Here is a 25,250-nt window from a genome sequence, read left to right on the forward strand (position 1 = left end):
CACACACACACACACACACACACACACACACACACACACACACACACACACGCGTGCGCACACCGTCGTATTTTACAAGGAAATTAAAATGTATGATGAGTACAATAATTAATATCCAATATTGGAAAAATCACTAACTCCTTAGACACATGATATCCTAGTTCAGGAGTTACGGGATTACTTTTAAATGGCATTTCTTTTCTTCTTCTACAACTATCGTATTTTGTTCTTAAGCACGCTGTAATGGCATTGTTTGTCTTTATTATATTATTACTAATAAGTAACTTACATTTACTTATACATAAGCCGTATAATTTTAATCAACGTCATATTATGAAACGCCTGAGGTCTCGCCACCCGCTTCGTACATGGATTTGTGAAACTAATTATTGATGGATACCATCATAGATGATACATATACCATTTACGTTTTCCACTTTCGGAGGAGGATTGAAACTTTCTCTCGTGCTTTTGTTACTTTGTAACAAAGCTGCTGACGCTAGTTTGTAAAGAAAAAAAGAGTTTTTACTCTACATTTTTAAGTCGAAAACAATATCCATTTGTTTTTTCTTTTATTATCAGACAATAACAAAATATATTTATAAAAAATAATAAACAATAAATAAAATAATAAACATTACAATTTAAATTCGTTTTAAGGTAGATTTAGAGTATTAAGAGGTTTCCAATTAATTAAACATAACTTCGAGTTTGAAAACATTTATTGAAATTGAGTTTTCTTTGTTTCAGGTAAAAGACGAACAATGTAAAAGTCCCTAGTGTATTTGGGCTTAAAATAAACATGAACGAGCCAGTGTTAGGTTGCTTTGAGTGAAATCGAGACACGAGTAACCATGATGTTAAATATGTGGTTGACATTTTGGGTGAACGTAGTGCTGATGATCGGGGTGTATGGAATAGAGACACGCAATTGCCGGGACGTCGAGGAAAGCCCGAGGCCATGCACACCCATTTGCGAGAAAAATAATTGCACTATAAAAGCTGCTCTTTTACTGCCTGCCAACACTACTTTCGACGCATCATTGGCTCTCGTAAGTATCCAGTCCATCAACGAACTACTTGTAATATGAAAATGATTAGATTTATCAAAAATCAGAATTGAAAACCAATGAATATTGTTCTCTATAACAGTTTGAATATCGTACTTATGTTCGAAATCAGTATTTCTAACATAGACAGGAAAATTATGCGGGTATGCCTGTGCTGATCGCGTGATCGGTTGGTAGTGCAAACTGATAACCATTAATGTGTACACTCTAATCGAGATATCAGATACATCTACTACTTTATGTTTTTTTTTTTGTCGTATCCGGTCGCGCGATTTCATTTAATCATTTTTACCCACTTTAACGTGAGCAAAAGATTATTTTAAAACAAGAAATTGAACAGATATCATTTAATGAAAATATGGCATTTGCATGAAGAGTGGAATAAAACTGCATGTGTGTCTTATTCAATATACATATGTGTAGTAGATGAAACTATCATCTCCGATCTCAGTGTGGACATTGAAGGTTGTCAGTTTCCACTACCAACCGATCACGCGATCAGAGTGGACATACCCAATTATATATCTAAGCTGTTTCTAGGGGCTGAAGATTACGAAATTTGCAGATTTCGGTCCAAAAATTCAAACGACTTTCACATCAAACGGAATCCAGCTGCGAAGTGTTGAAGTCGTCTTACGCTTCTAAATTGAATTGTGTTCGGAATTATTTGTTGTTGTTAACAAAAAGAACTTTAAAATGCATTTTTGTCTGTTGATAAGTTGTTCATGTGTATAACCGTATCTAAAGTATGAAAAAAGCCGTGGTAGTCCCTTAGACTACCACAGCTTTTATTCGACATGAATGTCATCGCGCTCGCCCCGCGCGGTGGCCGAGCGGAGTCCGCGTTGTCGCCGCGCAGCGACCGCGTGCGGTGCGTAACTGTCATGGTAAAATACGCTCTAATTATTTCGATTTTACGTTTTAACCTAAATGAGAGTCCCGGGCACGCGGGCGATTTATTCAGAGGAATTTAAATTATGTTGCCTAGTTATATAGAATTCAGATTCGCCATTAATGCCTCTCTAGCAAAGATCGTGGGTTCGAATCCGGACTCGCAACACTGAGTTTTTCGAAATTTATGCGCGAAATTAATTTGGTATTTACCATGAGCTTTTCAGTGAAGGATAACCTCATGATGAAACTTGCACGTAAAAGAATGTTCACAACCCTCGGAAAACGTGTCAAATCCCCAATGAGAGGACATAGGTGTCCAGCAGTGGGACGTATAAATTGGGTTGATGATAAGTATGTACTCGTTATTGAGGATATCTTTAAACCTACCGTGACCTATAAAGGGCCCGAAACGTTGGTTTGTTTGAAAAATCAAATATACGCTTATACAATATACATATTTCCTATGTGTAACAAACGCGAAAACCTAAGAACTCGATATATTTTTTAAATTAAAGCCAGTGTTTTATAGCTCACATTATTTTATTCTTGTTTTCTGGAAAGGTACAGTCAAATATGAAAAAAGAACTTTATCTTTGAAAATAAAGGCCAGAAAAGTTGGTATGGCGAAAGATGACATGGTGCGGGTTGCCCAAATTCGTATTCTTCTTATCTTTATAGTACACACATACTCACTTTACTCAATTGTAAAAGTAAGTCAGAAAGTAGCGAACAAATATTTATTTTACATATTTTGTGTCACGGGGATCTTACAGAGACGTGAAAATTTAAATTTATGTTAGTCACGTATAAGTTGTTTAGCGGAGCTTTAACTGATCTATTGTTGTAGTTTGTTAAATTCGGAAAAATTACCCCAGTACTAGAAAGAAGAAGTAAATGAGGCCACATTTTTTCTTGTGCTCGGTGGAATAGATGCCAAAGAAACAACATATTTAGGCGTAACACACCGCACAGATTTATTAGAAAACTTTACAGATATTTCACACACGTGTACTCTGTGAATTAAAAAAAATAACATAGTTTCCTCATGATTGTTTTCATCTGTCAAGTTTTTATTTTGCAGAATAATGAGAGCACTAATTTTGCAGGTGCAACCTGTCTTCGAGCTGGCCCTTCAAAGTGAGATGGTTAAGGACGCTTTTCCACCTTGGCTGAACTTCGAATGGAAGGCATATGATGTTATGGACTGCGATGCTGCCTACGCAGTTATTCGGGCTATCGACGCGTACAATGAATGCGCAGATGTGTTTTTCGGACCAGTGTGCGATTTTGCCCTTGGTAAGTCATGTGTATGTTTAAATAAGAGTGACACTATCTCAGCACGAATTCAATTTTTTCTTGTATTTAATGGTCCATTTGGCTTAGGTCTAGCGGGAGGGACATTGGTTTTATTTCACAATTTATTGTTTTACAGACGCAATAAAAGCCGTTTGAAAATTGTATGTTGTATAGTATACGTCTTCTATATAATTCAGTTGATATTTAAACATCGTTAGTATATGTAAAGTACCTATTGAATACACGACAATAATGTGAGAAAAAGATCATGGTCCAAGCTGCACAAACAGTGTCCGAGCGCGGATTGACGCCACGCAAGATAATGTTTTGTGTTTGGTGGGATTGGAAAGGTATCGTGCATTATGAGCTGCACGAACCAGGTAAGACGATTGACTCTACTATTTCTTATTATTATTTTATTGTCAACGACTCGGTAAAAAATGACAGACCTTGGCTGGACAGTTTCGATACATCCACCATATAGCGCGGACTTTGCCCCGTCCGACTATCATTTGTTTCGCTCTCTGCAGAGCTCGCTTAATGGTGTAAAGCCGACTTCAAAAGAGGCCTGCGAAAATCATTTGGTTCAGTTTTTCGCCCAGAAATCCCAGAAGTTCACGCTGATGGTATAATGGTTTTACCAGAAAAATAGCAAAACGTGGTAGATCAAATAGATTAAAATCAGATAGATTAAAATGTAAGAAAAATGTATTAGTAATTTGGCGAAAAAACGCCACGAACTTTTTCCGTGACCCTATATTTTTTCCAAAGTGAATGACTCAACATTTTCAATGTTTTGTTGAATCTACCAAAACCATTAGACTCTTAATATAATATTGATAACTTACACAGAAATATTCCAAAATTTGTAAATGGTAAATTAACACATGACATTCGGTCGTAAACAAATGTAAATTTTAAATTAAATCGTGAAGTTGTAATGTATACGTTTGTTTGTCTACGAATTCCACACTACAAACTTCGGTTTCGTGATAACTATTTGAACATTGCGTTTAAATGAGATGAGGGTAAACTTACAGATATTGTAAGCATTCGTATAAGGAAATTGGTAAGAGTACATTTGAATAATTTGGTTAGTAAATTTTCGTAATATCTCTCTATAATTTTCGTGTTTCTGCTGTCCCTGTATTTCGTCTATTCTCGATCTCCGTCTGTCATTACATGTCAATTACTGCCAAATAAGTAATACTCGACCAATTTAAAGACTTCTAGAACCAATGTCAAGTATGAAGCTTCATTTGCGTCATGCGTCTAATAATTTGATCGAGTATTACATATTTGACAGTACGAACGCCGTACGGAGAACGGATGTACAGAGTGCAGTAGTTAGAACTCTTTATTTTGGTTATATTTCTGTTAATTGTTTGGTATATTATTAAGAAGTAAACTTTATTTAAAAAGGTAATTAGTTTTACAGCTGTTTAAATAGTTTACATGGAAATCGAAACAACTATAAAGAATTTTGAATTCAATTTTTTAGAGACGATAATGTATTAGTAATGTCGCGAATCGCAGCAGTTGCTACAAATCTTTTTTGTATATATTTTATAGTCTCTTTAAGTTTTCGTTTTTATACTTAAATTCTAAATTTTTTATAGTCGTTAGCACCCACCCTTTAACCCATTGTACAGTTTACTACAACTAGACATCGTCGGTTTTGTAGAAAGGGACTGAACGAAAATTTTTTCTGAGTGTCGAAAAGTTTTTCTAAGAGTCTGTTTTATGTTTTTAACAACTGTTTCAAAATATTTATGTACTGCTTTAAAATTCAATTTAAACTAAGTTTTGAAATTAAATTTAAAATAGGAAGCAAATGTTTTAAAACGTCGTTATAACCTAAAACATGCCCCCTATTTTTTTTCCAATTGGTGCTTACACTCTTTCTACAACACACCGACGACATGCATGCGAGAGGTTAACAAAATAGTTGTACTATATCTCAATATTGTATTCACCACGCCATAACTGTAGGGTCGAAAACAGACAAAGAAAAAACAATTTTATTATCATGCAAATCTAAGTTACTTATTAAACAAAACCCTTAAATTATTACCCTATGTGAAATAACAAGTGTTTTGTCGCATCACAACTGGCGAGGATAACATGATTTTTATTCACGTATTTCTGCTATTCAGTCGTACAATTTTGCTTTGATATGGAAAATCTCAGAACATCATTTGATAAATTACAGACTAGGCATGTCTCTGCTTTGGTTGTAACCACGTTGTAACGTACGTACGTACGTTGTCAAGGCTATGCAAATGACATGCTCGCTTAGTGAATATTAGAGGGTAAAGTGTGAGACTCAGAAGCACCCACCAATTTGAATTGAAATAAAATCTTTTTAGGGCAAGATTCTGGTAACATGGCTTCAAAATTTAAAATTATGTTTCGGCCAAAATTTGTGTTTTGCGTGTTCAATTCAATCAATACAAAGAGTATTAATGTAGCATCGAGTCTCGATGAACTATGCCTACAACTGATCCATTAATTCTGTGTTAAGCGCTTATTTGCTAAATAAAATAAAAAGTAGGAAAGTAGGTACCGCATGCATTCGAATTACAACGGGCAATGAGTGTCGAAGCTTGCACTTAATAGAAGGATATAGAGTATCATTAATTGCAATTAAAAATGGTTTCTTTACGATGATTAGACATGATCAACCTAGTGGTTGTTAACTTTGGCGACAAACCCAGTGTCCAAAAAAGAAATTTACCCACAGAACATAGTTGGTAATCGATTGGTGGTCTACTCGCGGAGTTAATCCCCAATAGCTTCCTTAGAGTTTTTTTATAATACCAATGACGGGACGAACAAGTCGTGCACCTGATGTTAAGCGACACGCATATCCATTGCAGTTGCAGTGCCACCCAAGAGCTTTCAATCGCAAAGATCTTTGGGGCACTGCCACTGCGCCCGTCTCCCTGCGACATAAGTTGACAAGTCCCATGTGCCTGTAACTTCATCAGCACCGTTATTCTTCAATACCGGAATGCAGTAATAGTCAGTCACATTATTGCTTGGTGGCAGAAATAGGTGGCAGTACTTCACTGGACAAACTCTTTGAAAAGGAGCTCTACCGTGTGTTTGCTATTACGACAATATTTACTTGCTATGGTAGAATAAGCTGGATATTTGTATTTAAAATAAGAACTATATGTACCTTATTCAGACAAATAAATAAATTGATTGATTGATTGATTGCTTATTTCTGCAGCCTAGTGGGAATGTGAGCTTTACTCCGTTCCGGTTTTGAAGAGAGCTGATTAAATTACACGGGACTTGTGAACTTATGTCTCAAGGTGACAGTGTCCGTCAGATCTTTGCGATTCAAAGCTCTGAGTGCCACTACACGTGTTCGTCGCTTGGTATAAAACAAAAAATGGATGATGAAGCCGCTGAGACTTTTGAACGCTTACACCAGAGCGCGTTCAGCCAAACATTTCTTCACTTTGCAGCAGTTACTGTCTGAAGATCTTCCTTCCATGTACACTCGCCTAGTATATTTATTTTTTCGCAATTTATTTCTTTATATCTACAAGGAAAATAATTCAATTCCCGTGAAGACTTTGTGATTTCCCGTTCTTCGGTAAACTACTGCAAAATAATAAATGGGCTTCTAGCAAGATGGCAGACGTGTATTGATAGCGTGGATGGACATTTTCATTAAACAAAATGTTATTTTATAAAACATTTAATGCTTTGATTCTCTTGTACAGAACAACAATTTCGTGCTATATCTGCGTAGTTTATCAAAATAGTCATGTAGGTAGATGCTCTAATAGGTTGAATAAATAACTGCGTAGTTAGTATTGTAATTTATCAATATTTGGTATTTGGTTCGTATGTTGATTGAACGGTTAACGGTTACCTAAATGGTTACGGTGGTTCAGGTAGTTATAGTTTGAAAAATGTACTTTTATATTATTTTTTTGTAACAGCGGAATATTTTCTATCGTTTCTTGCACTTTGTATAACTCAGGTCATAAGGTTTATTTATTTACTTAAAGGTAGATCAACAGCTTAAAATTAAATTAAATAATATTGAGATTTGAGATTGAGAGCCAACGAACGATCCTCGTAAGTAAAAATATAATAAGGAATATGGGTGCACAATTTATCTAACTTATTATATAAAACATAAAAAAAGAAGAAAGACCACTGAAGTTGTAGGCCTCAATAAGAGTCATAGAAGTGCTCACACAGTGCTGTCATTGCTGAAATCACACTATAGTATTGAAAAGGTCAAGATCAAAAGTATTATATAAAATATTAAAATTATTGCTTGCACGTCATATAAACTCATTTTGCCTGTAGTTAGTCCGAGCCGGAGGTAGAATAAAAAGTGAATTGTTTCTAATATACTTCGAGGGACCTCTCGGTGATATTTGTGATAGCAATTCCGGACAGTCAATAGAGCCTGATCCTATTTTTAATAAAAACTTTAAGTAACTAATCACGATTCACGGTCACGATTTAATCATTCTTGTATAAAAGAATAGATAGACATCTATGTTTACCCTTTGCGTGAACTTAAATTTGGAATGTAGAACTGTTGGAACTTGTTAATTATTTATAAGGCTTGTTTAGCTACATATTAAATCTACGTCTAGGACAAACATGGCAATATTGCAACGCGCGCCGCGCAAGGCATGGCCAATCAAAAGGCAGAACAGAATGAACACCAAGACGTCGTACGCGTCTTTAATAACCTTCTTTTTAAATTTTTCCTTTTCTCAAATAATAATTTTCAAACAGTTGAAAAGAAAACTAATTGCACTTATTAATTAAATCTCATTTAATATTTTAAGATTACACTGCCACTTTTCAGCATAAATTTTGTCGATGAGAGTTGTTTACCGGACGTTCTGTCGATAGTTCTATAGTCTATCGTCATTTGTATTTTATTTTTATGTCCTATTGAGCTTGGGTTTAGTATTGGCTACTTTTTAGAGTGTTTTATCGACATTCCCTCTTTCGGATGGAAATTCAAATGGACTGCTTTGAAAGGTTTGAGTCAGGCTCTGTTGTCCCTTTCCATTTCTTTGTTAATACGTAGAGGACCTAATATCCTAATAGGCGCGGACGTGAAGATGGAAAATTTGTCAACATGCTTCTTTTCTAAAGCCTTGTGAGCTTTCACTGTCCTGGTTTTCATAAGAAATCTTCATTAATGGGAGTACTTTTATATTGCTTGTACATTTCATCAATGTCATAGAATTTCATTCTCTATGGCACAATCTTGGTTCTAAGGCAATTGTATTAATTTATTTATTTCAGACAATTAACGGCGTTTCTTAAATAGTATGTAATAAAATAAATTATATTTGTTAGTAAGGCCAACCAGATCGCCCCATGCTATAGAAGTTTTTTTTATAATATCAAGTGACAGGACGAATGAATCGTGCGCCTGATGCTAAATGACACGCCTGTCCATAACAGTTGCAGTGCCACTCAGAGCTTTAAATCGCAAAGATCTGAGGGGCACTGCCACTGCGCTATAAGTTGACAAGTCGCATGTGCCTGTAAATTCATCGTTTCAAATCCCAGCTTACGTACTAACTCAGGGCAATCCATATTTTGTTTCAAAATCGTACATAACAACATACCCTAAAGAAGTCGTGGTTGTTCTGTCGACAGTACATTATGGTTCTTGCAGCTGTCACTGCGTGATGAAGAAGAAATTTGATAAACTTCTTTTGTGTATTTTCTATTTCAATTATGATTGTTTTTAGTTAAGTGACCAAATAGGTGATGCATATTCCAGTGTACTGTGCACTTATAGAATGTACATGTTTTTAATACATATAGGATCGCGAAATGCAGAAAATTACAGGATAGTGTCTGAAATCCTTCAAAACAAATTTAAATTCAAAGTTTTCTCCCGCTTAAAATCCTTTGGCAAGTCGCAAATTCACTAAATAATTAATTTTTACTAGTTCTAATATAGGTCCTCTTTATTCCAATACGATTTGTGCTCCTATCCCCAAGACACAGCACAGGCCCATCATGTGTATAGTCCATGCTGATATAACACCTATGCAAGCACCATTTAAGCGTCGGTCTAATCTAACCAAAGCAAACTGGGACCATTTCTCGGAGCTTATATACGGGAGGCTGGGTAAAACTGACTTGAAGCCAATATCTGACAACTATGACACGTTCATAAACACCATAAAAACAGCTTCGAGGCAAAGCATCCCTAGAGGTTGTCGTGACTCGTATATCCTGGGCCTGAATGAAGAATCCGTTAAGCGTCTTGCTAACTGTGAGCAACTGTACACTAAGGACCCTGATGGCTGGGAATGAGTTTTTGCATACGGTCAGTCAAAGCCGGCGAGAAAAGTGGATGCATACAGTCTCTAACGTTGATATGGCTAGTAAGAAAGCGTGGTCTACTGTCTAGAAACTTACAGAAGATCCACCCCCTGCTGCGAATCGTGATCTAGTTTCAGCCAATCAGGTAGCACATCAGCTCTTACTTAACAGTAAACCACCCAAACGGTTACAGAGAGCCCGGGAAATGCGTCACTCAAATGAATTTACTATTGAGATCAGTAAACCGTACTTACTGAACTGACTTTGTGGATTATATTGTTAAAAAAAGAACGGAAAGGCGGCAGGAGTAGACGACCTTATGGTTGAGCAAATTAAATCGTGTTTTAATACCTGTACGAGGGAAGATCTCTACGCGGCTACGGACAGCGCAGTCGAAGTAGCAACATACTATTCAGGGTCAATATAGTCCTAAAATAAGTACCGACACGATAAGAAGAAGACTAAAGACTTTCATTGCCTGAGGCACCCTGGTTGTTGATGCCTATAAAGCGGTTAAATTCTTCCAGCACTTATTATTCCGGATTTCGTAGTAAGTCATTAAAAAGTACAAAGCTATGTCAAAGGCTTTATAATGTAACCATTTTCCCCTTGTTCATATGTGCTCATAATGAAGCGCCCTGAATATAACGCAAAGTTAATGACGACGTAATGAAATAGCCACACCAAGAGAAGAGCTACGCTTTGTAATGCTTTGATGTCGATGGAGTTCATAATAACTTTTGACACGGTAGAAAAATATAATTTAAGAAAACATAAACATGACTTTCGTAACAATAATGAAAAATATGATAGTTTGCATTAATATTAGACACGATGCCTTTACCATCTCAGTCAACCGTGACCAGGGGACTTGTAAAGGGCCCGAAATGTTGGTTTGTTTGAAAAAAAGAAATGTATGCGATTAAGATTTCAAATAATAGTTTCATTTTCTATAAATGGTATTCGTAACAGGGTGGAAATTTGAGACGGGTCACCTTAACCGTCATAGCTTCAGGTAAATGATCCTAGAAGACTTTTTATGAATTTTGAAGATATTTCGGTTGGTATTCAGATTTTGAGAAAATGGCACAGTGAGGAAGATAAAAAGCAATTTTCACGAAACATTTTTTTATGCCATTCGATTCTATTTCTGGGAAGGATCGTCGCCATTGGACCTTCTGAGGCAAAAGTACTAGAAACATCAGAAATTCATGAACAATTTTCTAGGTCAATCTACCTGTAGCTAGGATGATTAAGGTAGCTGCTTGCTGATCCGTCTCAAATTTCCACCCTGCATATTGAAGGGTGCTGAAGTTTTAATTAATTTATAGAATTATAACAAAATTTACTGTGCGTATTGCAGATACATTATCGAAATTGATAGTTACTACCTCGTTCTAATATGTGTACACAGTCGACTAACCATTAGGGGTATAGTCGTTTCTTTACATTTCTTTCAAAATATTAATATATAAACCGTTATAATATATAAAGAGTTAGAGTCGAAGCTCCAAAATCTCGATCATCGCAGAAAAGTAGCCTGCTTGTCGGTTTTCTATCGGATACATTTCGGGGAGTGTGCGCAGGAACTTTTCAATTTGGTTCCGCCCTCACCGTTCCTCCTTCGGTCGACTAGAAGGTCCGGAGCACTCCATTCTTATGTCGTTGATATTCCACCTATTCGAACTAAGGGCTTTGCCTCCTCCTTTCTGATGCGTACGGCAAAGGAATGGAATGCTCTACCGGCATCTGTATTTCCCGAAAAGTACAATTTGGGGCTATTCAAGGCTAGAGTGAATAGGCATTTTTTAGGCAAACGCGTCCCATCGTCGGTCACATCGTCGCTTAACATCAGGTGAGATTGTGGCCAAGCGTGTGTCTATTATATATTTAAAAAAAAAAACCAGTAATAATCTTATGAACTTAAGAACTAACACAACCTTAAGTGGCTTTGATTGATTCCACATAACTTTAGAAAAAAACATACAGTAAAATTGAGGATATATTCTGATTAGTAAGCGGTGTGAGAATACGATTCCTAAAAACGTTCACGATAGAAAAACAAACACAAACTTATCACGAACTTTTACAAGAAAACCGCTGTATTCAATATGTTAGAATAAATTTTTATATACCAGAGATTTTTTTATATCAACTGAACTAAATAGAACATATATTTATACGATGTACATTATTGAAATGGTTTTAATTTCGTTTGGAAAACAAATCAAGTCTGAAATAAAGCCAGTGTCCCTGTTTCGTGAAACGATTCAGTACGGGAAAAAATTAAATTCAAGCTGAGGTAGTACGACTCTTAATGGATAAGGACTACTACTATTAATGTATACTATTAATATATAAAACGACACAGCCTTCACTCGACACCAAAATTCTTTTTACAGCATGTTAAATTCAAATTTTCTTAAATTACAAAGTTGTTTAGCCATATCAACTGCCTCTGTGGCCGAATGGTTACCATGCTGATCTGCCACGCAGAGGTTCCGGGTTTGATTCTGCATTTATTTCTGTCGTGAGTTTCGGTGTAATTTATGGTTGTCTATGCGCGTGTTTTCCCTATGAAATGTGCGGAACTATGAATGTGTACGTTAATATTTACGAAGAATGTCATTTAAACAATTGTGTATTAAAAATGTTATATGTTTTAATACAATGAATTTTTTTTGTCGCTAATTTCTAGTTACTTTATCTTTCAATCTATATATTATATATACACACATTTATACCATAAGCAAGCCTTGTTCTCTTCCCTATTAATACGAACTACAGGATTGGGGCTGGTATCGCTGCGGGGTTTGTCGGGTGTTGTTTTATGAAAATAATATTGAGGACGACAGAAATTTTGTAGATATATTTTTCTACTCCTGTCTTTTAATCTGTCAATTATAATTACATAGACCATATCACAAAGGCGCTCTTTTTAGTTCTGAACCAAAATTCTATTGTCTATGGTACTCGCTACTGAATTGAAATATTTCATCATTGGTTTTGCACACATAGTTTCAAAAAAAGAACATCGTATTTTTGATAATTAAAAGAATCTCCTTAAGACTATCACTGCGAACAGAATAACTTCACTATATTTGTGAAATTATTATAATTAAAATAATTTTATCAAATAATATCTTAAAATACATAATACATAATAGGTACAACAGCGTAACCATTTGGCAGAAAAAATTAAGCCAGTACAAATATGACGCAACTCAAACGCTCTACTGGCTCCTGATTGGTTAAAATATAAGCGTTACTTGGCCAATCACGGACACTTCTATTCTATCTCTTTGGTTTTTGTTTAGTAAGTTTGTTTGGATTTCGTTTGAGTTTGGTGTCGTGGAGTGTTAACAAGATATACATTAAATATTGGTTGTGGTTCATTATTTCAATTTACTCGTACAAAAATTGTTGTTATACAATCATTATAATTAGGTCTTTAAATCAAAAGAATAGTGGTCAATATGCAACATTACATCAAATACTATTTCTTTAAAAAATTACGTACATTTATTCCTTTGGCGTTAATACTGGTTACATAGAACGATTAAGGTCTGACATCTTATTCATATTCTACGTCTTATGAAACATGAAGCAAGTAAACATATCACATATTATGTACAAAACAAACACCATTATCAACTAGGGTTGATGCGACGACGGCAGCTTTTCAGACCAATATAGTAAAATTGAGGTAATAAAGTTTTAAGAGACAAGGAAACATTTAAGCCCGCCAATATTAGGTGTTACGCGGTGATTCCGATATTCTTTTTTTTTGTTCAAAATGGTTACTTCACTGCAGGTCCCATTAAAATTTGAAAAAAATATTCTTTTTGCTGCGACTGCAGCCGCGCGGCTACCGCGTAGACCAAAAACAAGTCAACCACGCCCGACTGTCCGGGACGCTCATTTAAATTAAAACGTAAAAGCTACAAGAAAGCTAATACTAAAGCTACTCCGCACACGTGACACGTCTACTAAGCACTTTTAAGGCCCATTTAGATGGAGAGAGTTTCTCGCACGCTTCGTGACGAAAACTCGTACGCGATTATCGTAAGCAATAATCGCCATAACATTATCGTAATGTTTACATTCAGGCAAGAACTAAAATCTCGCCTACGATTATGTCATACGAGATTCGCAAGCAACTTAATCGCCTCCTCGACTGTTTACACGGAGAAATATGTAGTAAGGAGATTCTTGCTTACGAGTTTTCGACTTGTCTAAACACGATCTCGTATGACATTTTTTCAAGTTCATACGATTATCGTACAAATCGGTTCGAACCGATTTGAGTGCGAGAATTGCCATTCGAGTTCAGTGATTACTGCGGTATTGACTATGGATATATCGAAATGACGCAAAAATCATTCAAATTTGAAACTGCTGATAATATCAAGTTCATTGCCCTGTATAGAAATATATTTTGTATATTTTTTTTTAAAATTTTATATTAATTCGTAATAGTTCATTCGTAAATTCGTAATAAACACTCCTCACTCACTCCCCACTCACTCACTCACTCACTCCCCACTCACTCTCCATTATTTGAAAAATTTTTTTCGCTCTCGTTCCATTAATTATTGTCTTAGAAAAGCAGTGATAATCAAAACACCCTCGCGCACTGCACGCATGGTAGAAACGGCTGGCACAAAAACTCGAAATACGATTTTTACTTTCAAGTTCTGTTTACACGGAGACGTTCAACATGCAAAGGCGAGGCGACTATCGCTCACGTGGAAGGGCGATAATCGCGAATGTTTAGACGAGGAAAGTTTTTTTTATATTCTTTCGACAATCGCGTCTTCGAGACGAGAAACTCTCTCCATCTAAATGGGCCTTTACTGTACATAATGTTCTATAGAGGTAGGGTTTTCCGGAGAGACTACGGGCTCGACGGCAAGACCAGGGTACAGCGGGCGTCCGCCAGTAATGCTCCTTTGCCCGCTGGGGTTTGTGATTAGCTGCAGAGATGGACATGTTTGTCTGCCCCGGTTGCATGTTGCCGAGGCGTCTGTCTTGAGAGCAGCTAGCGCATCTTAGTAGCGGTCTAGTTGATGGTCTGTAGCGAGGAGACGCCCGGGGCATGTCAGTTGCCCTTAAAGTTGGAAGCTATGTCCGGACATTGTCGCAGGACACTGCGACTGGCATCTCCGGCACTAGCTCGGAGAGCTAGATGAGGATAAGCTAGATATCCTCCGGTCCCTCTAGCCGCTTAGGTTATTGGGTATTGGAGAGACGTCGTTTTTCGGCGTCAGGAAGTGAGCGTGACTTACAGCTCCACCACCAATGAGGAGATTTTGTAGTGGACTCAGAGTGGACGGCTTGGCGGTGGTAACTGCTAGTTGTGCAATGCGCAACGGGAAGTAAGCGCGCCTACAGCTCCGGTACTTAAAATAGGGAGTCTGGAAAATAGGGAAGGTACTGTACGTGCATCCGGGGCGGTTCACACGAGGTACTGTCCTCTCGAAGAACCGGATGAAGTCAAGTGACAGAGGTCTATGAGAACCCTGTACACTGGCTGGTACAGGTTATAGTGGCCTTTTCGTATACCCTAAGAGTAGGTAGGCAGGGTCACTATAATCAAAATTAACGTAGAAAGTTAAGGTGCTTGTATGAATATACTATTTTGTCCTTATCTACTGACCCGAGAGGTAGGGTTTTCCGGAGAGACTACGGGCTCGACGGCAAGACCAGGGTACAGGGGGCGTCCGGGCCAAGCCCTACGCCAGTGATAAGCCTTTGCGGGCGTTTCTGGCGGAGCCGGACTTGGGTATGGACTCGCTGGGGTTTGTGGTTAGCTGCAGAGACGGACATGTTTGTCTGTCCCGGTTTTGCATGTGTCCGAGGCGTCTGTCTCGTGAGCAGCTAGCGCGTCTTAGTAGCGGTCTAGTTGAGGGCCTGAAGCGACGAGACGCGCGGGACTCGTGAGTTGCCCTTTAAGTTGGAAGCTATGTCCGGACATTGTCGCAGGACGCTGCGACTGGCATCACCTTCACTAGCCGGGAGAACTAGTAGAGGATAAGCTAGATATCCTCCGGTCCCTCCAGCCGCTTAGGTTATTGGTAGGGTAGGTAGGGAGGGTCACTATAATCAATTAAAAAAAACTAAACTAACGTAGAAAGATATGGAGCTTGTATGAATATACTGGCCTGAAAAAATAACTAGCCTCTTGTCACTTGGGCATAAAAGCCTGATTGAAGTCGTTATTGCTTTTATATACTGAACAATTTATTGATCATTGGCTTCAAGCGCAAGGTAAGGTCTATTCTATAGTTAAATCTATTAGCCACATATAAAAACCACTACGGCGTTCGAACACTTGCGTATTCCACTCAAAACAAATTGGTACAATTCCACGATTTCTTCTCTGATCAAAGAACTAAACTTGTGAAAGTAAATTCTGAGTGTTCTATAAACACCTTCACAAATTTCTCGATTTATTTTAAAAGCCGTAAAAGGCAAACTCACGGAAACAAATTAATTGACATTTTCACTGGTTAAAACATCCATGAATTGGAATAAATGAAGATTTACTATACCTACTGTAAAGAACTGTACATATTACTTAGTTAATCGGTAACATATATATAAACTAGTATATTGTTATTATAATAGGTATATATTCTGCTTATGTATGTATTTAGGTATATAAAGTTCGTGTATATTACCATCGCTTATATATTTTTTTTAGTCACATTTAAATTTAAATTTTATTGTACAATACCACAGACTTCACTTTTACACCACGGCTAGGGTTGGCTGGAAGAGATCTCTTCTAGAGATAAGCTCACCTTTGAATATGTTCTTTGTAACGTGTGTTTTATGTGTCTCTTCTTTGTGCAATAAAGTATTATATTAGTGAACGGGACAGTGAAATCTTAAAAACTTTACTAGTTGCTTAAATTTAATAATAAGCACAAAGGTCGAACAATCAGAAAACATTCCTTGGATCCGGCTGGATTCGAACCAACGTCTTCCAGCAAACCGCGCCAGACTCTATGCCAATTAAGCCCCGGAACGAACTAGCGGATCTTACGGATTTTCCTATGCCCTTTTTGCATATCTTTGCTTTTGGTTTTTAACGACTTTTTGACCATAGCGCCATCTGTGAGAAATCTATTTCTCAAGAAATAAATGAATATCGTGGTGGTCAAACATTGTGACATTCAATAAACTTAAAAACAAAACTAAACTGTAAATTTTAACTGCCCCTGTGGCCGAACGGTTACGTTCGATTCCCGGGTCGGGAGAAATATTTGTATGGCCTACATTTATTTCTCTCGTGAGTTTGGGTGTAATTTGTGGTTGTCTATGTGTGTGTCCATGGCACCCGCGACACTGGGTTTCCCTAGTGCGGGGCTATGTTGAGTGTGTGCATTATTATTATTATAATTTCGTTAACATCGTCCAGTTAAATAAAAAGAAATTTCATTAAAAGCAAAACAAATGGGACATTACCATAATTCCTTTAATACTTTTAAAATCTAAAGAACTTGCTTTAAACGTTTTACTTTTGTTCAAATAAGAAATACAAGAAATGATGCAAAAAACGAACACACTCAACTATCGTACTAAACTTTTTCAAAGGACGCCTAGAGTGCCCGCTACTGTTTATATGCCAGCCACTAAAACAAAATTTTCACGCCCGGGGTTAGTCGCCCTCACCCAACCTTCTGGTCAGGTACTCAGGGAAAATTTTCGTCGGCTATAAAAAAGACATCACTAGACTCTAAAGCACTAGACCTCGATCATCGGGGGCGCATTTTAAGGTATCCGGCTTGCTCAAATATCATTCTCATATGCAATATTCCAGTTCGCTAGTGAACTCAGATTCTGCCCCATAAATACACTGGATTATATGTTTTTCTTTTACAGTATCAAGTGAAGGAACGCACTAGTAGTGAGCCTGGTGGTAAGCTACACGCCTGTCCATAACAGTCGCAGTGCCCCTTAAAGCTTTAAATAGCAAAGATCTGAGGAACACTGCCACTACGCCCGTCACCCTGAGCCATAAGTAGACAAGTCCCATGTGCCTGTAATTTCAATGTGAACACAGTAATGTATGCATTACTGCTTTGCAGCAGAAATAGGTACAGTCGCAGTACTTCCCTGGAATTCTTTCACAGGGAGCTCTATTTATTTATTTATTTATTTATTTATTCGTGGAAAACCAACAGCTTAACAACAAATTAAAAACATCAACAAATACATTACAGCCAATTAAAGGATTTCGCTTATAATAACATAATGACTAAACTAAAGTGGTCATAGCAAATAAAATTATTACGTAAAAAGTACACTTAATATATACATACACACACATACATACATACACATATACACACATACACATATATACATATGCATGCATGTACGCAATGTAAATCACATATATCCCAATACCTGCGCCACGAAATGATCGCCCATTAAACAAACGCGTCCACAAGTTTACGTTTTAATGAGTTCGAATTAGAATTGAATATGCATTGACTTACAAATAATTGGACGACGGGTCTAATACAAAAACCACGAAAAAAATGTCCCAAGTCAACCTATTTAAACGTAGTGACACGTAAAGGGATATGAAAAAGCTTTTAAATTGTAATGTCATCGCAGTACTGTCTAATTTTGCTTGCTACGCTGTCAGTGGCACAAACGAAGACTAAAGCGTGAATGACGCTCTGTATACGATTTTAACGGCCTATAAGTTCGGACACTTTTTAGCGCGGACCCGACGTCCATATAATTGTAAGTCAATGTGAATATGTCAATATTAAGTTCACTCCTGCTCAACACATCGCTTAAACTCTTACAAGCCCTATAAAGAAAACTGTTTTGTGTATATTTAGTCCTCGCCAGAGGAACTGCAACAGGACGGTAGTATCTCATGGAACGCGTAGGTATATTAAACACAATACTACTCAGCAATTCGGGACAGTCGACATCACCGTTTTTGATGTTTAACAAATACACTAAATCAGCAATACTCCGGCGAGTAATAAGAAGCAATATGTGTTGATCCTTACAAAGACGTGGATATTCGATTGAATTAAGAGGCTTGCCCATTTTATAACACAAGATTTTCATAATTTCTTCCTGGACTAGTTCAACTCTGTCTACATAAATTTGATAACAAGGATTCCAAATTTGGGAGGCATATTCCAATTTACGGACATACGCACAATACAGTATCCGGAGAGTTTTAGGTCTTGAGAAACTGACTGAATTCCGTATTATGAATCCAAGTGACTTAATAGCTTGAGAAACTATAGCATCTATATGAGTATCAAAAATTAGGTTAGAACCACGAATGACCCCTAGATCTTTCATGATTATCTTATGTTGAAGATAAATTTTTCTCAAGCTATACGAGGTACACATAGTATTAAATTTACGCGAAAAAGTCTTTGAGAAACATTTAGAAGGGTTAAGGTCTAGCTTATTGCTAACACAGTAATCGTCAAGACGAGATAAATCGGATTGGAGAGCAGTAGCGTCATCAACTGAAGAAATCTTGGCATATATTTTCATATCATCTGCGAAGCTCAGCAGATTAGAGAAGCGAAAGCAATCACCAATGTCGTTAATAAAAATATAAAGAAACTCTAGTGCTACTATATATGTGTACTGAACGAGCTTTCAAACGAAATAGACTTTAATCGTCTTGAGCTTCAGGGTCTGCCGACGTAAATTGATTAGAAATTGTTCTTCCGCTAATAGAGTTGAGAGAGTTTCTTAATTTGTAGTTCACTCGTTTGGCGTGACGAAAAGAGATGTTTTTACGCTGTTTACATTTTACATTGCAAGTTGCAGCAAACTCATGAACTCCTAGGTTATAAAGGCAATGGCAATTACAGACAGTCGCAATTCTTCTTCTTAATCGTCATGGTGGCAGAAATCAGCTGTCAGAGCTTGAATCACCTCTAAGTACTTTCATAACCAAGTATAGACACCCACTTGTCTAGCTAGCTAGCTCTTTTCATGTCTTCTTTCTGATGTAACTAATAACGGTTCATGATAATTTAAACTTACAAATGTGAAGAGTCTTCTACTATGTAAAAGCCGAAATTGAGGCAAATCTCCAATTCGTGTAAAGGTTGGGCTGGTTCCACGTTGCCACGTAGACTTAACATCCAATACCCTTGTCAAAGCTCTTTACAGTTGTAACGTGTGTTCATCTGCAGCTGGCTATCAATTACCAGTCTTCTTTTGGATCGTTTTAAAGTCAAGGTCATATACTCAAAGTTAAATAACAATTTATTCCATAGGTAAAATAAATTTATACTTACGTCGTTTTTAAGCTACTGCTCGTTCACTGTACTGACTACCTTGAGAGGAACCAGCTAGAAACTCTAGGGATTGCTCTTTTCAAATTAATTTAAATGCTATGGAATACACTTAGAATCAAATTTGTGTGGAATCTAGAGTCATGTCGTATTTCCGTACATCTTTATATAGCACGTAGTCTTGACTTTGTAATGTGATTTTTTCAATTAAAATATTTTTAATGTAGGTTCTAAACTTAGGAAATGATAATCTTAATATATGCTCCGGAATTATTGTAAGAACGTATACAGTTTCCCATAAAGGCATCGTGTAGCTTAGTTAAACGAAGTCGTGGTGCCATGAGTTTGGACTTAGTTCTAAGGTTAATATTACGGTCATTTTCTTTCTCAATGAAATTATTTATATTGTTACGGGCACATAAGATGAGTAACTTGCAAATACGTACACATAATCTAATCACCTCAGTGAAATCGATGTTTAGGAGAATTGCTAACCGGTACTAAAGTGATGGGATTATTGGCTTTTGTGTTTTTATATCAGCGCTTTTATGGGCTGAAAGGTATCCCGTAGTTTAATAAAGTAGTTTTATTGCTGACGTAATATTTCGTTGATAGACATAAAAATTTCTCTATTGTGTGGACATAAAACTAGGCGATAAAATACCTATTATACTTGCCATCGTCACTGTCCAAACTTATAAGGAGACCAAGATGAAATAGATATTATTTAATAAAATGTGCGAACTAAGCGTATTTATTATTTTTCCTTACTCAAATGTACTAAAAAGGACAGCCCAAATAATTTATTTAACTATACGTAGTTCTATTAGAATTATTTTTTAGACTATTCTCTAGGGTCTTCATTAAGGCATCATTTTGTTTGCAAAGTTTCAAGGTAACAACATTATTAACATTTGGTACCCTTATCAAAGTATTACGTTTTTACTCGTTAAAGATTAACAAACAATTTCAAAAACATGCACTATTTTTGCTTTTGCGATGCTTTTTTTTATAAAGTAAGTGCTCATATTGTCGTGTCATTTATAAATATCATTTGTCATTAAATTTGTCAAAGTTCTCCTTTACAGTAATTTGATGACTGAAGAAAAAGGTTCACGATCACTGCTTCTTTGTTTACGTTTTTTGTAAACGCAGCGAAATCTGTTATATGCGTATGTACGGCCCCTAGATCCCGTATGTCCATTCTCTAGCCTACCTTTCCCATCAATATCCAACCCCATTCCCTCGATAAATTTTATGACAGAGAATTCCCAAACTCATTACGTTTTGGCGCGTTTGCCTAGATTTAAAACTTATTACTGCCGGTTGGTAAAACGTATAAAATTACATTTTAGTTACGCGTTTCAAAATTATAGCATATTCAAGAATACAATACAATCTATTAATAAAAATAAACTGTTACGGTGGAGAATCTGTTGTTTTAGGCAGGATTACTTCCAAAGATCGTACGGAGTTAGTTTTCATCGAAAATGTCGAAAACTGATGTCTATTAGAGAAATCCTAATTCCTCATACCAGTATAAAAAAAAACCAGCACTAGCCGTCCTGCTGCTGTCTTCTTGGACAATAACGAACGAACTTACCCGAGGACGAGATTTCCCGTTTAAATTGGCTATCACACAATCCCGACCTGAATCCCATTGAGCATCTGCGACTCATTCTAAAAGTGTGTTAGAGGTATACAACCTTTATACAATATCCGAGAACTTACGTTATTACGGCCGATTTTTTTTTATTTAAAAATTAAGTGCGCATTTGACCTCCGTCACACTTCTGATAGAAAGTGACTGTGAGGTCGACGATGGAGCTTGCACACCTAAATTTTTTTTATAACACCAAATGAGGAAACGGACAAGTCGTCTGTCTGGTGGTAAGAGACTTGCTTATCCATAATAGTTGCAGTGTCACTGTACTCGTCACCTTGAGACATAAGTTGACAAGTCCATTGTGCCTGTAATTTTACCAGCACCCTTACTCTTCCAAACCGGAACACAGTAATGTGTACGTACGCAATAATGTGTACATTCACATTATTGCTTGGCGGCAGTAATAGGTAAGATGGCGATGGCAATACTTCTCTGGACGAATTCTTTCACAAGGAGTTCTCTACTGCTACTTAATTTAAACGTATTCCATTGACTTACAATTATATGGACGTCGGGTCCGCGCTAAAAAGTGTCCGAACTTATAGGGCGTTAAAATCGTATACAGAGCGTCATTCACGCTTTAGTCTTCGTTTGTTCGACTGACAGCGAAGCAAGCAAAATTAGACAGTACTGCGATGACATTACAATTTAAATTCAACGTTTTAGCTTTTTCATATTCCTTTACATGTCACTACGTTTAAATAGGTTGACTTGGGACATTTTTTTCGTGGTTTGTGTATTAAACCCGTCGTCCGTTTATTTGTAAATCAATGGTATTCCCCAAGAAATCATCAAAAATCTCATTCAAACCATGCCATGAACAATTGATTGTGAAAGTTACGTCAGCAAGAGAAGTCCATACTCCATCTAATTTCTTTTCTTTTTGTAACTATTGCTCAACAAAGGACAATTTTCATTTGAAGATCACATTTTTTTGTTGGAGCGAGTAAATACGAAACGAGGAAAAAAATGAAATTAAGAAAGGCTGTAAAGTTTATTAAATATCACGATGATTTCAATTATATTCAATTATTTTTGTGATATTAATAGTAATAATAATAATAGTAATAAACATCTAACGAGATGAGAAGAATAAAGTAAATAACAATAATAACTCATCTTTTAAGCCTTTGGAAGAGACGAGAGTCAAAAATAGATTAATAATAATAACTCATTTATTTCAAGTCACTCGGACCCATAGTGTTAGTTACAATGTCTTTTAAAAATGTATACTAGTAATAATTACATTTATTCAATAAAAAATTAGATACAGTGAAATTAGTATACAAAGAAATTTCACAAATTTCATTATCCGCTCACGCGATTCATGCGTGTCTGGAAGCATACCATACCTAGAGGTGCCGGTGATGATTTTATACCGATTTATCGGATATCGAAGTTATAACAGGTACAAGAAGTAATACTAATTGCTATTTCGGTAACTACTCTAGCAAACCATAAAGTTTTTAATGCCTGGGTCTGTCATTTAAAAAAAATAAACAACTTCAAAAATACTTCACGACAATCGTGTGTGTTATTGTTTGGGCTGGTGATGTCGGTGTTTATTTATTGAAAACATACCGTAAGTTGCGTTTTTTAAGTTTACCCTGAATGTAAATGTTTATAAACTATACTTTAAGAACTAATTTCATGGTATACATTAGAACCACTCAAACGGAATATTATCATATTTACCCAAGTACACCAAAAATTTCATTAGTGCTTTTTAAGTGCAGGATTTGCGGTGTATTACTGCATTTTATTTGAGATGATTTTGTTGTAGTATGGAGGGTATTTATTTAGCAATGCAGAATAATAATTTTTATTTTTAAAAACTTGTATTTAAACTGAATCCTTTTCTAAATTGCGAAACCAAATAGCCGCCATTTTGCGGTAGGATGAGCGCATCGCGTGAGCGGTTATAAAATTACATTAAACGTTAAACAAGTGTATGTTGAGTGTGTGCGTTAAATTTTTACAGAATGAAATTTTGCAAATTAAATTATTATTGACAAAATGATTTACATAGAGTTATTTTAATTTCATTACTACATCGAGCGAATCTGCGTGCTAGCATATTGCCTCTCACCGCCCGCGCTCTACGCTCTCTTCCTCCACTAGTTTGTTATAATTATTAATATACAGATATTAAAATATTCAAAACAACATCTCTAGTCAGCCGCTGGCAGCTGTAAAGGTATCTGGCTGACTGAAGAAATACTTTCGTAGATTCCTCACAGATGGCGCTACTGCATAAAAGTCGTTAAAACAAAGTTGTGCAACAAACACACAGAGAAATTCGTAAGGTTCGTTAGTTCGTTCCGTAGCTAAGTTGGAAGAGCGTCAGTTACGTTAAGGCGAGGTCCCTGGTTCGAGTCCAGTGTTCTTTGTGTTCAATATTTGTATTAATTATTGTAAAAAAGGTTAATTTACATAATAAACCGTAAATATTTTTGATTTCATTTTGTTGCATTAATACATCATTTTCTTATACCAGATAAAATTAGATAAGATATTATCTTTATTTCTCACTTACAAATTAGTAGCTCTACTAGCTCCTTGTGAAAGCGTTGGTCCAAGAAGTACTGCTACCTTATCTATTTCTGCAGCCAAACAGTAACATGAGCTTTACTGGTTTCTGGTTTTGTGGGGTACCTAAGGGTGCCGGTGAAATTACTGGCATAGGATTTATCAACTTATGTCACAGGTGTGGGGCTTGCCAAGCATACAACTAGATTAGATTAGATTTGTAGAGACTGGAGTCTATACTAGGAATTATATGATAGAAAAAAACTTAAATTACTCGAAAGATTGATAGATGCCAGTCTTTTTTCTAAACGAACACTCCTTCAGCAAAAACTTACACATGTTTTGTCCTAAAACACTTTTTTTTTTAATTATCAAATTATCGTGTATTTTTAATGATATTCGAATTATAATTTATATTCTGGGTCTGTATTTTCAACAACCTTAAAGTTGAATTGCTGTACTCTCTAATTAAATTGTTCTCTGCTCACTTAGAAAACCGTTATTGGTTTATTATTGGCTAAAATAGCTTCCGGCTCCGGAACAATAACATTTAAATTCCGAATATTTGAGAGCACAGTGCGACCAATAATATCGATAATAGAAGATGGTTTGAAAATGGAACCGAGAACTGGCCGCCTAGCATGGAGGCCGCGGTACTTTAAGGCTTGTTACTTTGTTATTTAATAATTATTGAGTTTCAATGATTGTATTAAATGATTTGTAAAACGCCAAAAATAAAAGAGAAACGTAAATACAGTTACGTGGTAAACCAGAACCACTAGCACGCAAGGTCAATTCCCCGCCAGTTTATTTTTTTTCATCAAAATTATAAAAAAATAATACCTCCTTATTTTATAGAGACGAAAGCACTTCAGTACAGTTTCGGGGATGTCATATCCCCGAAACTGTTCACCGCTGCATTGGAGGATATGTTTAAGACGCTGTACTGGAAAAGGATGGGCATTAACATAAACGGCGAGTACATCTCACACTTGCGATTTGCAGATGACATAGTCCTAATGGCAGAATCGCTGGAGGAACTGGATCAGATGCTGAACAGCCTAGCATCCGCCTCGCGGCGGATTGGTCTCGGCATGAACTTTGATAAAACCAAAGTCATGATCAATGACCACATTGATCCGAGACCCATCTGCG

General features: G+C 36.5%; 1 protein-coding gene across 1 annotated transcript in view; it reads left to right on the forward strand.

Annotated features, from left to right (window-relative positions):
• Nucleotides 1-854: 854 nt before the first annotated feature.
• Nucleotides 855-25,250, forward strand: part of LOC113239553 — a 51,294-nt gene continuing 26,898 nt past the window's right edge. Inside the window, exons 1-2 of the mRNA XM_026476615.1 lie at nt 855-1,052; nt 3,071-3,260. Coding sequence (XP_026332400.1) covers nt 855-1,052; nt 3,071-3,260 — 388 coding nt within the window. The remainder of the gene's footprint in view (nt 1,053-3,070; nt 3,261-25,250) is intronic.

Source organism: Hyposmocoma kahamanoa, unplaced genomic scaffold, assembly GCF_003589595.1.
Source record: "Hyposmocoma kahamanoa isolate Upper Pololo Valley unplaced genomic scaffold, ASM358959v1 99879, whole genome shotgun sequence".
Classification (NCBI taxonomy): Eukaryota; Metazoa; Arthropoda; class Insecta; order Lepidoptera; family Cosmopterigidae; genus Hyposmocoma; species Hyposmocoma kahamanoa.